The sequence below is a fragment of the Chrysochloris asiatica genome, unplaced genomic scaffold (genome assembly GCF_000296735.1).
Source record: "Chrysochloris asiatica unplaced genomic scaffold, ChrAsi1.0 scaffold00173, whole genome shotgun sequence".
In the NCBI taxonomy this organism is placed as follows: domain Eukaryota; kingdom Metazoa; phylum Chordata; class Mammalia; order Afrosoricida; family Chrysochloridae; genus Chrysochloris; species Chrysochloris asiatica.
The window spans coordinates 900,322-912,724 of record NW_006408691.1 but is presented as its reverse complement, the minus strand read 5'-3'; the positions used below and the strand labels follow the sequence as shown (position 1 = coordinate 912,724).

General features: G+C 50.9%; 1 protein-coding gene across 1 annotated transcript in view; it reads left to right on the top strand.

Moving 5' to 3' along the window:
* UBE2J2 (ubiquitin-conjugating enzyme E2, J2) overlaps positions 1-10,405 on the top strand; it is a 12,755-nt gene extending 2,350 nt beyond the window's left edge. The window contains exons 2-7 of the mRNA XM_006871703.1: positions 1,731-1,861; positions 4,128-4,168; positions 8,816-8,918; positions 9,003-9,141; positions 9,540-9,620; positions 10,121-10,405. Coding sequence (XP_006871765.1) covers positions 1,731-1,861; positions 4,128-4,168; positions 8,816-8,918; positions 9,003-9,141; positions 9,540-9,620; positions 10,121-10,405 — 780 coding nt within the window. The remainder of the gene's footprint in view (positions 1-1,730; positions 1,862-4,127; positions 4,169-8,815; positions 8,919-9,002; positions 9,142-9,539; positions 9,621-10,120) is intronic.
* Positions 10,406-12,403: the final 1,998 nt, after the last annotated feature.

Below are 12,403 nucleotides of genomic sequence, written 5' to 3'. Positions count from 1 at the left end.
AGGACTTTGCAGAGGAGATGACAAACCAGAACTGTGTGGGGCAAGTTATTCTGACTTGAGTGTACGAACCAGAACAAGATTGGAAAAATCTGGAAGCTGGGAGATCAGCTGTGAGGTGGATGTGGTCTTGAGCACAATTGGAGTGGGAAGGGGAAGAAGGGTGAAGGGAGGACCAGGCCCACCCTCTGGGTCTTGGGAACAGGTGAGCAGGCTGTTGTGCCCCTCAGGCTGGCATTCTCTTCAGGGAAACTGACTAGAAGAGTGCTGTGAAGAGGGAGACGTACCAGGTGAAAGGGCCAGGAGTCCAGAGACTTGCTGATCAGGGGTACAGAGGATTGATGGAAGGGGGGAAAGGAACCAGAATATGGCCGTATGTGAAACTGCAGGTATGCAGGCCCTGTGGCCAGAGAGAGAATGACCACCAGGCTGTACTGACCAGGAGGTCCAGATGGGGATCCTGGTACTGATGACCAGAGCACACTGTGGGGCATTGGGGAGTACTGAGTGGCAGGGGGTGGGGGCACAGGGAGGAGAGGCCAGCATTGAGGTGGCAGGAGGTCTGCAACAGCCAGTCTGGGGCAGGCCATGTTGCTGATCCCTGCTCCTTCCTTCCTTTGGTCCCCACATGTCCCTGCATAGCTCTGTCCTCTGCCATGTCTGAGTGGCAGTTTTCACACTTTATTTTTAGCAGCAGAGGAGTTTTTCCTTTCTACCCTAGATTACAAGAGACTCCAGTGTGTAAAACTCTCTCCCATCATTGTTCTTCTTGTCAGCCTCTGGAGTGCAGCTGAGGGCCCTGGGTTGTCCGATCCAGGCCACTGCCTCACTCCTGACTCAGGATACTGTCCTGCTAGTGCTGTCCCATCTGTCTGCCTGTCTGTCTTCTGCTGAAACACCACGGTGACCTTTCTAACAGAAGACTTGACCCAAGACCCTCTTGGGCACATCAGCACCTCAAGGGAGAGGTGCAGCCCCCACGGGGTGAACTGGGCCCTGCCCCCAAGCAGCCGAAGCCCAGTCCTGGTGTCTGCTATGGCACTGAAACGCTGACCAGTTTCACAAACACCTGAGACTCCATCTTCCATGACCCCGAGCAGGCCTCAGTCTTTCAGGGCTTACTCCTTAGAGGGGTTTCTGCTCTGTTCCCCATCCCTTCTGCCTGTGACCATCATGTACTTTTGGACAGCGTGTTCAGGGTGTCAGGACCCATCAGTGTGGCCTCACACACAGCGCTGGGCAAATGCAAACCTGCTTCACATTGGGGCTAGCCTTAGCACCATCATTCTCTGCGTGCGTGTGCACACACATACGCGTACACGTGCACACACATACACGTGCTCAGGACCCTTTCCATCTTAGGTCTAACAATTCCACTTAAGTTCTTCCAAGGCAATGGAGGAATTGCAGTGTGTGTCATACTTATTTCTCTGTCTGGTCTCTGCCAGGTGCTCTAAATCTCTATTGCCTAATGAAGGTGGAGATGGAGGTCTGAGACCAACAAGGAGGGCACACAGGGGTGTGTGAGGGGTGGAGGTCATTGGTGGGTGGTCAGGGCACTCCTTGAGGTTTTGGTCCTGGGTGACTGACATGAAATGTGTATGTTAGGATCTAGGGGCTTGATGAATGCTAATAAAGAAACGACTTTAGAAAATCAACCATGGTACAGCGCTTCTCAGGTGTGGGGAGGTAGACCTCCTGCTCTTTGTCACCTGTCCACTTCTTCTTTACAGATGAGCAGCACCAGCAGTAAGAGAGCTCCGACGACGGCCACCCAGAGACTGAAGCAGGACTACCTTCGGATCAAGAAGGACCCGGTGCCTTATATCTGTGCTGAGCCCCTCCCTTCAAACATCCTCGAATGGTGAGGGCCTGCACCCCCACACTGGCGGTCAGTGCTGGGCTCCTGCCTGTCTTGCTGAGTGGGCCTGGCATTCCCAGTCTCGGTGTGAGTGAGCACTGTGAGGACTGCCCACTCTTGGTCGTCTTCAAAGTGGACAGCACAGAGAAATAGGGACAGCCTCCAAGAGAAGATCCTGGTCTAGGACACTAGAGGGGGGCTTTGGGGTGTGCAGGCCTCGTAATGGGTGGGGTCTCATCACTGTGGGTCAGTTCAGACCTGGGGGCACTAATTCTTAAGGGGAGAAGCTACATTTTCATATGACTATCCCTCCCTCTCCACAGTTTGGCTGCCTCACACAGAGTAAGTCTTTCTGGCTGTGCCTAGCCATGCTGTCTGGAGCATTTGTGGCACAGGGAGGCAGGGTCTTCCATGCCAGCTTTGGGCACAGGTCGGGCCCCTGTCCTGGGGCAAAGGAGTGGGGGTTACGAGACTTGCCAGATCAGGACTTGATGCACCAGGGTTGTTGGTGACTTTGTGAGCAAGTGTGAGGTAGAGATATTATCAAACACTTCTTCCTTGGGTGAGAGGTATTTTGATCTTAAAAAAAAAAAAACAGAAACGAATTTCTCTTTTTTAATTCCAGAAGAGAGGCGTAACTGAATTGAAGAATTGTATTTTAGGTCAGCTAGATATTTAATGATATGGGTACTCTTTAGTTGGTATGAAAGAGTTTTACCTTGGAAAGGCAGAAGGGGCCCAGGTGAGCAGGCTTATCTTCTCCTTGATTTGCTGAAACCCTCTTTCTGTAAAGACTTGTCCCTCTCTGCAAGTCTATGGTAAGGGGCTCCTAAGAGCACCCCCAAGTTTGCTGGTTGGTTGGGAGGACTCCCAGGACTCAGCAGAGTCACCTCTGTGGCTAGAAGCCATTGCAGTAAAAGGACACAGAGCAGACTCAAAAGGCAAATGGGGAGACACCAGGGTCGCTTCCCCTTGGGATTACAGAGGACCAGCTAATTCTCCAGCACTCACTGTGATGATAACTGTGAACGGAGTCGCCACAGGAGACTCAGCAGCGCCCAGTGGTTTTACTGGGGTCTGGCCAAGCACCCTCTGCTTGGCCCTAGAATCCCAGACCTGGCATAAACCACAGTTTAGCACAATGGGCCACTTATGTTGGAGAGACTTGGGGGCACCCTCCCGAGTTCCATGTTCCTAGACTTCAATCAGAGATCCACCTGGTACACAGGCCTTTCAGAGGGTGGTGGTCAGGCCCACGATGAAGAGGAGCGTTTTTCTAGAAGTGGACTGTTTTGATCTCTTGTGGACCTCAGAGCAGGTGGTCCACGTCTCCTCCCTTGCTCTTTTGGACTGTGCCCCTCACTTGTTCTAGTGCAGTGGCACAGGTGGAAAAGCTGCACTAGTCTTGTGCGAACGTGTGTGTCCTGGGAGAGAGGCAATTAACCTCAGTGACAGCGGGGTCTGTTCTCTGGGATTTCATTTTGGTGCTTTTCTGTTTTGTTTGAAAACCATAAAGCTTAAACATCCCTTGGCCTAAAGGCCCATTTCTCAGCAAGGGAGGGGTTGGTGTCCAGACACTGTAGCCCCAGCTCTGAGTCATGCAGACCCTACTTGGGGTTAGCTGTTCACACATGTTGACTTAGTGAGGATCATGGATTCGCCTGTCCCTTGTGCTCGAGGACAGTTGCTTGGGGTCCTCCTTAGCTTTTCCAGGCACATCCACACCAGTGCCCTCATGCCAGCCACGCCCACCTTCATTCTTATCTACGTGTGTGGCATTTAAGCACATTGGAAAGTAGAAAATTCCAAGTACATTGAAGAATGTATAATGATGTTTGAGATTAACTTCAGATTTTGATAGATGTTAATGCTTAGAGGAGATCAGTTTCTTGAGTACTGTGTTTTGGGGAGCAGCAGTGCTTTCTGGGAACCTTAGCAATTCAGCTCTGAGGTGCTGCTCTGGAATGATGGGAGTGTCCAGAAATGGCTACCCTATGGCACGGAGGCCACATCCTGTCGCTTGTCTGCTTAGTCTGGTTCGTGTTGGAAAACCCAGCCTCAGAGTACACATAGGTTCTAGTGAATTTACTGTCCCCAGATGTCCTGGTGTGGCACAGTAGAATAAGCACTGGACTACTAACCACAAGGTCGGTGGCTCAAATCCACCACCTACTCCTTAGAAACCCTGTACAAGGTCACTAGGAACCGGAACTGACTCAACAGCACTTCACAAAATAAGAAATGTCAAGTAATGTTTTCTCTTCTTCAGGCACTATGTCGTCCGAGGCCCTGAGATGACTCCTTATGAGGGTGAGTATTTGAATCTGGTCAAGAGAGCTGGGGACGGTCCTGCGTTGTATTTCTAGTAGACCATGCTTGTGTATATCCCATTTTTACAAATCACTGTCTTTTTGTCCGAGATGTGTGTTGGACTTACATGGAGTTTACTTTGATTGGTAGAATTGTAAGTCACCGTATTTTCCCTGGCCCCAGACGTCAGCTGGAGTCGGCACTGGGGAGACCAGATTAGGGTGAGCACATGTGATGCAATGTAGTCTTCTGCCACCTCCCAGGACCGAGGTGTGTGCTGTTTAAGGAAGGAAGGTGTGCTGCCTGGTCCCTGGGCACGCACTCCCATCTCAGGTCATCTTGTCTACACTGGATGTAGACAGCACATCCGAGGCACAGGAAGACCAAAGAGCCTATCAGCCTGGGTCCTGCTGCCAGGAGGCGGTTGTTTTGGGTGCTGTCAGCAGGGGCTGCCTGTCGCCAACCAGAGCTCTCCTACTGCCATGGCTTCTAGGGACTTTGGAACTGTTATTTGTGAGCCTGTACTGGTTTTCAAAGCATCAGCAGGGCCTGTGCCATCCTTGGAGTTCTGGACCCAGTAGGGAGAAATGGGCCAGGGACACTGTCTTGGAGAGTAAGCCCAGGGCAGGGCTGCCAGCTGGCCAGCACATGGGTCCTGACCTCAGGGGTCAGGTATACCTGCCTCCATGTGAGAGCACTGCCCAAGATTTCATTTGAAGAGTTCCGCTGCTAGAGGGCCAGCAGGAAGACTACTTTGGGCCCTCAGAGGAGAGTTGTGGCCTGGTGCTCTTTCATAAGCACGGTGCCAAATGGATCAGTACATGACATGTTTTGTGGGTTTTTTTCTTTTTTAAAAAGTTTGTATTGTGATTGAGTGATAGTTTACATGGGAGAACATTGATATTTACACCATCATTTCATTGCAGTAATTACAATCTCTTCCATTAATCATTTTTCAACAGTACTATTTGCTTCTATTCTCTCTGGGGTTTTTTTTCTGGGGTGGGGGTGTGTACAGAGACACTCTGGGGTATGTGTTATTTTTTACAGTGTGAGGGGGCTTTTTGTGTGCGTGTTTTTTGTGTGGCAGTCCTTCTTTTTTTTTTTTTTGATTTTTTTGGCGGTCCTCTTTTGTGTTGTTGCTTCTTTTGTTTGGGTTCCCCCTTTCCCTTTGGGTCTTCTCCCTTGATGGTCCTAGGGTCCTCTGTTTCTGGACTGAAAGATTAACTACTCCCCTGTTTTCTTTACAAAACTTCTACCTTTACTACCTTTACAGTTGTGACAATCACAATTAGTCATGATAACAATTACTCGGTATTGAATCATAAGAATCTTATCTCCATCTCTTTTCACCAGACCCATCTAGACATGATGAAAACTATTAAGTGGGGACTCAACCTTCCCCCACACACTCTTAAACTCCCTCTTGAAAACTTGTAAGCCAGTTGCTTTGTGCCTTTATCATCCCCTTATTTTAGATAGCATGGTGCTATGTGCTAATGCTTCAGACTGCAAAGTTTGAACTGCAAGGTCAGTGGTTCAAGCTCACCAGCTGTTCCTTGGAAACCCTATACAGGGTTGATTTGGGTCAGAATTGACTCGACGGCACTTAACCACAACAGCAACAATGTCTTAAGTTGCCCGTCCCTATCAACCCTGTATACAGAGGAGATAGGATTGATACTTGATGGTGATGACTCCTTCCATCTCAGCTGGTATTTTGAGCTACTACATCCGTAAGTAAGGAGCTTTGGTAGCTTAGTGGTTATGAGTCATGCTGCTAACCTCAAGGTCAGCAGTTTGAAACTACCAGCGGTTCTGTAGAAGAAAGATGAGGCATTCTGCTCCCGTAAAGATTTACAGCCTCGGAAACCCCGTGCAGGGTCACTATGAGTCGGAATCGACTCCACAGCACACCACCACCACGTCCATAAGTATAAGTCAAGTTCATCAAATTGTAGTAATTTACACTCGTTTCTGTTATCAAAAATTGTTGTTTTTATCTTACTCTAGTCAAGTTCTGATCATCCAGCTATCAAGGCTAGGTCAAATGGGTACTATCTGCAAGTTTGGGCATTCTTGTGTATCTCTCCTCACTTCATGTCAGCTGGATGCTTCACTCTCAGCTCTAGCCCTCCGTGGCTTTGTCCTTGTCCATGGGCTCAGGAGTCCCTAGGTCTCACCTCACTTTGGACCAACCAGCCCTTCCTCTTCTCTCTCTCATCTCCAGGTCAACGGGAATCTATGGAACATGGTTGAACTCAACCCATTTCTTCATTGCTGCCTTTCTCCCTTTTGCACTCACCAGTAGACCAGTGTGGTCGCCAGCAAGCTTACATGCGAGCTTGTGTGTTCCCTTTGAGTTTCAACCTTAGAGGAGGGCTTAACCTGAAGGGGCTTGACGGTTTGCCTTGATGGCTCCCTAGCAAACAACTTGTTTGTTCTTGTAGTAGCCAATTAGACTGCCAATTTTGATTTGGATTTTTCCTGCTGATCTTTCTTTCAAGAAGTATCTTTTGTTGCTCTAGCTGTTCCAGGTTGATCTGCTTGTCCTTTCTAGTGGGAATGCCCCACCTCACAAGGTTCTGGATGGGGCTCAGGATTCTACCTAAGATCCTATACACTTCAAAGACTCCACAAGAAGCCTATTTCACTGGGCAAGTTCTAGAACCCCTTTTAGGTATTCTAATCAGTTACAGGCTGAAAATGGGCTTACAAGCTTTCTGTAATCATGTTTCCTGATACTCCTTTCTGTCCCACTCAAGTGTCTACTTTATAGAAGTAGGCAAGGGAAAGTAATATTCATAAGACAGTCAAACATCTTAACATTATTTCCCCTCTTTAGACTATGCCTCAATCCCTGTATCTCAGAGCCCTGTTGTTCCAAGGTTGAGTGTACATCACTGTTTACTTCTGTCCAATTTAGTCCCCATGCAAACCTGCCTCAGTGTTCTCCTATCTACCTGTTCTTCCACTCCTCCCCAACACCTGAACTATGACGTGTCTGGTCTACCCTGTCATGCTGTGTGATTTTGGATGTGACTATCCTGCGTGATTCTGGGATGACTTACCTTAGGGAAACGGAGATGGCAGACTGGAGACCTGCAATGGGTGACGTCCTGGCATCTTTTAAAATACTGGCAGGTTGAGCACAACAGCTGGTGAGAGCTCATGGCAGACAGTGCTTCCCTCAGGGTCTTGTAGACCAGGCTAAGACGGGGTGGACCTGGGTTTCACGGAAGTTTGTATGATGACACAGAACTGTTTCTAAGTGTGTACTCAGTGGAGCAAAGGTGAGGGAGAGACACCAGAATCAACAGTGCCCATGGCCGGGGCGGGGGTAGGTGGCTGGCTTTTAAGTGTTCTTCTTCTTTGTGGATTTTGGTATTATCCAAATAAGTAGTGGATTTTTACTCATTTTGTAACCAGACACCCTCTCCTAAATCACCACACCTGCTAGAGTGTTGATGGCCAGGGTGCTGTTGGAGGTGAACTTTGACACCGGGAAGACACATAACTTGTACACATATGTACACACGTGCACGTCCCACACATGTTGCTGTTTGCAGGGCTTGGCCCTGTCAATGTGAGCTGGCTGTGGGGCTGCATTTGGACGAGCTCCAGGTGCAGCCTGTGTGCTGCAGAGGTGAGCAGTCTGGAGTAGGAGTCTGTCGCCCTGAGCAGCCAGCTGGAGTCTGGATTGATTTTTATGGGTGGTGCTCCTGGGACTTGCTAAGGGACTGGATGTGCTGCGGGACAGAGTCATGAATGAGGCTGAACCATTGAATGATGGTGGAGTTACTCATTGATGAGAACCAGGTCTGGGCAGGGCACTAAGGGGTTCAGGGCTTGTTGGGTATCTGGGGCAGTGCCGAGGGGACAGTCAGACCAGGGAGGCTGGTGTAGGGAACAGACATCCAGAGTGGAGGTTAATGGGACATGACCGATAGGACACAGGGTCCCCAGGAGAGTGGACTGGAGTGGGTGGGGGCCAGCAAAGGGGAGGACGGGGCCAAGCAGGCAAGAGCCTTGTGACAGCTGAGCAGGGAGAGCCCATTGAGGCATGGCAATGAGGCCTCAGGTGAAGGGGCAGATAGCAGGGAGGACAGCCCAGGTGATCAGAGGTGGACAGAGGCCTTGTTGGTGGGCTGAGGAAACTTACAGAGAGGAGAGAACCCCTGTGCTGGGTAAGGGTCATGTACCACCAAACCGACTTCCTGGAGCACTGATCATATAGGAAGGGCTCATTGGGATCTAGGGGTGAGGAAGAGGGCTACGTCTAAGGAGTAGACGTAGACGTGGGCCATCTCTTCTGATCAGAAGGGAAGTACATGAGGAAGGAATTGGAGGGAGAAGAGGGTATAGTAGCTGTGGGTGGTCTTCTTGGACCTGGGGTCCTGCCTACCCGATGGGGCTGGTTTGGGGGGACTGTGCTGTTATGAACAGTGTGGTGTGGAGGTGGGCTTTGGAGTGAGTGCTAGAGAATGATCGGTACAGACGGGGCCTGTCTTCCACGTGTGAACATGGTAGGGGACAGGGCGAGGGCCAGTGGATCACTGGGGGGTGGGCTGGGCAGGGAGATGGGGAGTGGTGCTAAGTACCACAGGGTTGTGGGGATGATGACGGGCTCTTTCCTGTTTCATGCAGGTGGCTACTATCACGGAAAACTCATCTTCCCCCGAGAGTTTCCCTTTAAGCCCCCTAGTATTTATATGATAACCCCCAATGGAAGATTTAAATGCAACACGAGGTAAGGTGCCCTGGGGCTGAGGTGCTTCCTTCCCCAGGTGGGAGCGGGGTGCTCTGGCCTGTTCTGAATGGCTACTTTCTGCAGGCTATGTCTTTCCATCACGGACTTCCACCCCGACACGTGGAACCCAGCGTGGTCCGTGTCTACCATCCTCACGGGACTCCTCAGCTTCATGGTGGAGAAGGGCCCCACGCTGGGCAGCATTGAGACCTCTGACTTCACGGTGAGGGTGAGGGGCTCTGGTGGCTGCGAATGCTTTCATACTCCCTGCCCAGTCCTCTGCCCTGGACCCCTGCTGCATTGACTATGGGGGCTTACCTGCTTGGAATTGGCAGGGATGGGCCAGTCTTGGAGTTGCTGCGTCACTGGTCCCCTCTGGAGTCACCCATGACATCTGAACTGGACTTCCCTTTATAGCTTGTGCTTGTATTTCTTTTAGTGTTAAGAAGTCAGATTTAATGTCATTAATTGGTGGGGATGAAAAGATGAATAATCTTGTCTTCGTAAGACTGAGCACCAGTTTTGTAAAAAGCAGTCTTCTTAAATGCTTCCTGCTAGGCGAGGACAACAGCCTTTGATTATACATAAAATAGCCTGGTATTTTCCTTCGTTCTCTTTCAGAAAAGACAGTTGGCTGCACAGAGCTTAGCTTTCAACCTGAAAGACAAAGTCTTCTGTGAGCTGTTCCCCGATGTCGTAGAAGTAAGTGCCTTTCCCCGCACTAGACACCAGTGTGCTGCTTCCCATGCCCCTTATCCCCAGGCTGCCGGGACCCGCAGGAGAGGAGGGGCAGGTGGGACAAGTATGCACAGGGTGGGGACCTGGGTGGGACAAGTGTGCAGCAGGGTGGAGTTGGGCAGAGGCAGGATGTGCAGGTGGGCCTGCTCTAAATGGCCCAGGACTTGGAGTTGGCAGCTCACACTGGGGTTTGAACGCTTGCTGGTCTTGGCATAAGGGCAGGTGCCTGGATGGGAAGTCTGGGCTGTGTAGTGACCAGGCCCTGTGACCATGAGGACTATTCAACTCCCTCATCTGCAGGATAGAGTTAGGAGCACTGAATACCTCATAGGACCAGCTCAGGATAAATGTGGCAACTGGGGCAAAGTGACACAGAGACCTTGTTGTTATCACCATCTTTTCTCCCATGACCCCCAGGCGTGACACAACTCGCTTTTCAGACCACCGCCTTTTTTCTCTCTCAGGAAATTAAGCAGAAGCAGAAAGCCCAGGACGAGCTCAGCAGCAGGCCCCCGACCCTGCCCCTGCCAGATGTGGTCCCTGATGGCGAGGCCCACCTTGGCCAGCATGGGGCCCCACTGCTCAATGGGCACGCGCCAGCCGCTGGGCCGAATCCCCCAGGACTGCAGCAGGCCAACCGCCACCACGGACTCCTGGGAGGAGCGCTGGCGAACTTGTTTGTCATCGTGGGGTTTGCTGCCTTCGCCTACACAGTCAAGTACGTGCTGCGGAGCATAGCGCAGGAGTGACAGCACATCGTGTCCACAGGGTGGCCAGGCCAAGCACGGAAAGCAGCAGGGCCGCACGGGCAAGCAGACATGTGGCCAGGCACGGTGCCTCCCTGACTCCCACGTTTAGCTCTTTAAAACCTGGAAAAGGAGGACAAAACCCAAGGGTGGTTGAGGAGGAGGTGTGTCTCCCAGCGGTATCATCAGGCAGCCAGGGAGCTGCTCGGAGCGTGTCTGACGTGTGGCACTGTCCAACACGGGGGCCGTCTCGCTTTGATTTTTATAGCACATTTCCTGTTTTGTCTTTGGACTTGTTTTAGTAAACATGTTTTTCATTTTATTAGATTTGGTCACTTAAGAAAATATAAATCTCAAAGCCTATCAAATATTTTGTGTGTATCTTAGTCCAGTGGGCCCTTTTGATCGATGACCACTTGGAGGACCTGTTTCCCCACGTGTCCTTCATGAGCTCCTGGTGCCTCTCCCTAACCCCTTGTGTGTCCTCCATATCTTCCTGGTGCCCTTACATTCCCTGTGTGTCTCCCTGAGCTTCAGTGCCCCTGTCCTGGCTGCTGGTGAGGTAGAGTCATTAATGAAGTGAGGGTGGTGGGCTTGGTGCTGGCAAGTGTTTGCTAAATGGTATTTTAATGAGTTTGGGGGTTGGGGGCTCATTCAACTATGGGAGTAGCCCTGGCAGACAAGAGACCTGGGGAGACCTTGCCATGTTTAGAAGAGTTTTCAGTCTACAACTGATGCTGTGGAGGTCTGCCACTCTGGCCGCTAGGGGTCGCTATTCCCCAAGGAACGCGTTTTCTCCAGCCGCGTGAAGTAGGCATAGGGCTGGACTGCTGCCGCCAGAATCTCTGTCCAAGAACTGCCCTCTGTCTTTCTTGCAGCCTTTTCTCTGTGTCTGTCCCCTCAGTAAGGCTGCCTCCTGGGGGTACTCCCCAGAACTTCTTTGATCCTGTGTTTGCCATGGACTGGGATACAGTCAGGGTGGGCTGTGCCCCCCAAATGGGGAAAATAGCGTGGGCTGTGTCTTAACAAGTGGGAAGGTTGGGGTGGGCTGTGTCTCCTGGGTGGGGAGGTTTGGGTGGGTTGTGGGCTCAGGTGGGAGGTCAGGGTTGCCTGTGAGCATGGGTGGGAGGTGGTGTCATGGCTTTTACCCACTGGGTGAGATGTCAGGTGAGTGTGTCCACCCCATGGCCTGAGGGTCCAGTGCATGGTGGTGGCACTTCTGTGTAGGAGATGAGTAGATGAGTCTTTCAAGATGGAGAATTTGAAGGACAGTTAGTGTCTATGAATTACTGACTTTTTTTGGGTTTTGACTGTTTTAAATTGCTCTGTTCCTGGTGTGGAGCTGTAGGATAAGCACTTGACCTTAAGGCTGGTTTAAACGGTAAGGTCGGCAGTTCAAACTCATCACCTGCTCCTCTGAAAACCTATACAGGGTCGCTATGAGTCGGACAGACTTGATGGCACTTAACAACAATGCATTTACCACTTGTACATATTTAACCCACTCTTGTCAAAAGATATATTGTATCTCTTCCTATTTTGGGCCCTAGGGATCTGCAGGCCTTGCAGGAGCATGGCATCTGTGGGATAAACACTAGACTACAAACTACCAGCTGCTCTGTGGGAGAAAGATAAGGCTTTGCTCTCACAAAGATTTCCAGCCACAGAAACCCTACACAGGGTCGGCAGCATACAATAATTGTGCTTTGCTTGTGTGTGCGTGTCTCAGCTCATGGCTAGTTGTGTAAACTTGAAAGCGCTGCAAACCCTTTGTGGGCCTGGAGTTGGGGGGTGACCTGCCTGTGGCACTTTGGTGTCCAGCCTGCTGCCCTACACAGGATAGTTTGTCTACAGTGGACGCTCTCCAGGACCTTCTTGAACCTCCATGGTAACCAGCCGGACATCAAGAGAAGTGGACACTGGTTGGGGGCCATGCATGCACTCCCCTGTGTGAAGCTGTGGCTTGGCTGCTGCAGCAAATAGAGCTCTTTAGCAGGGTCT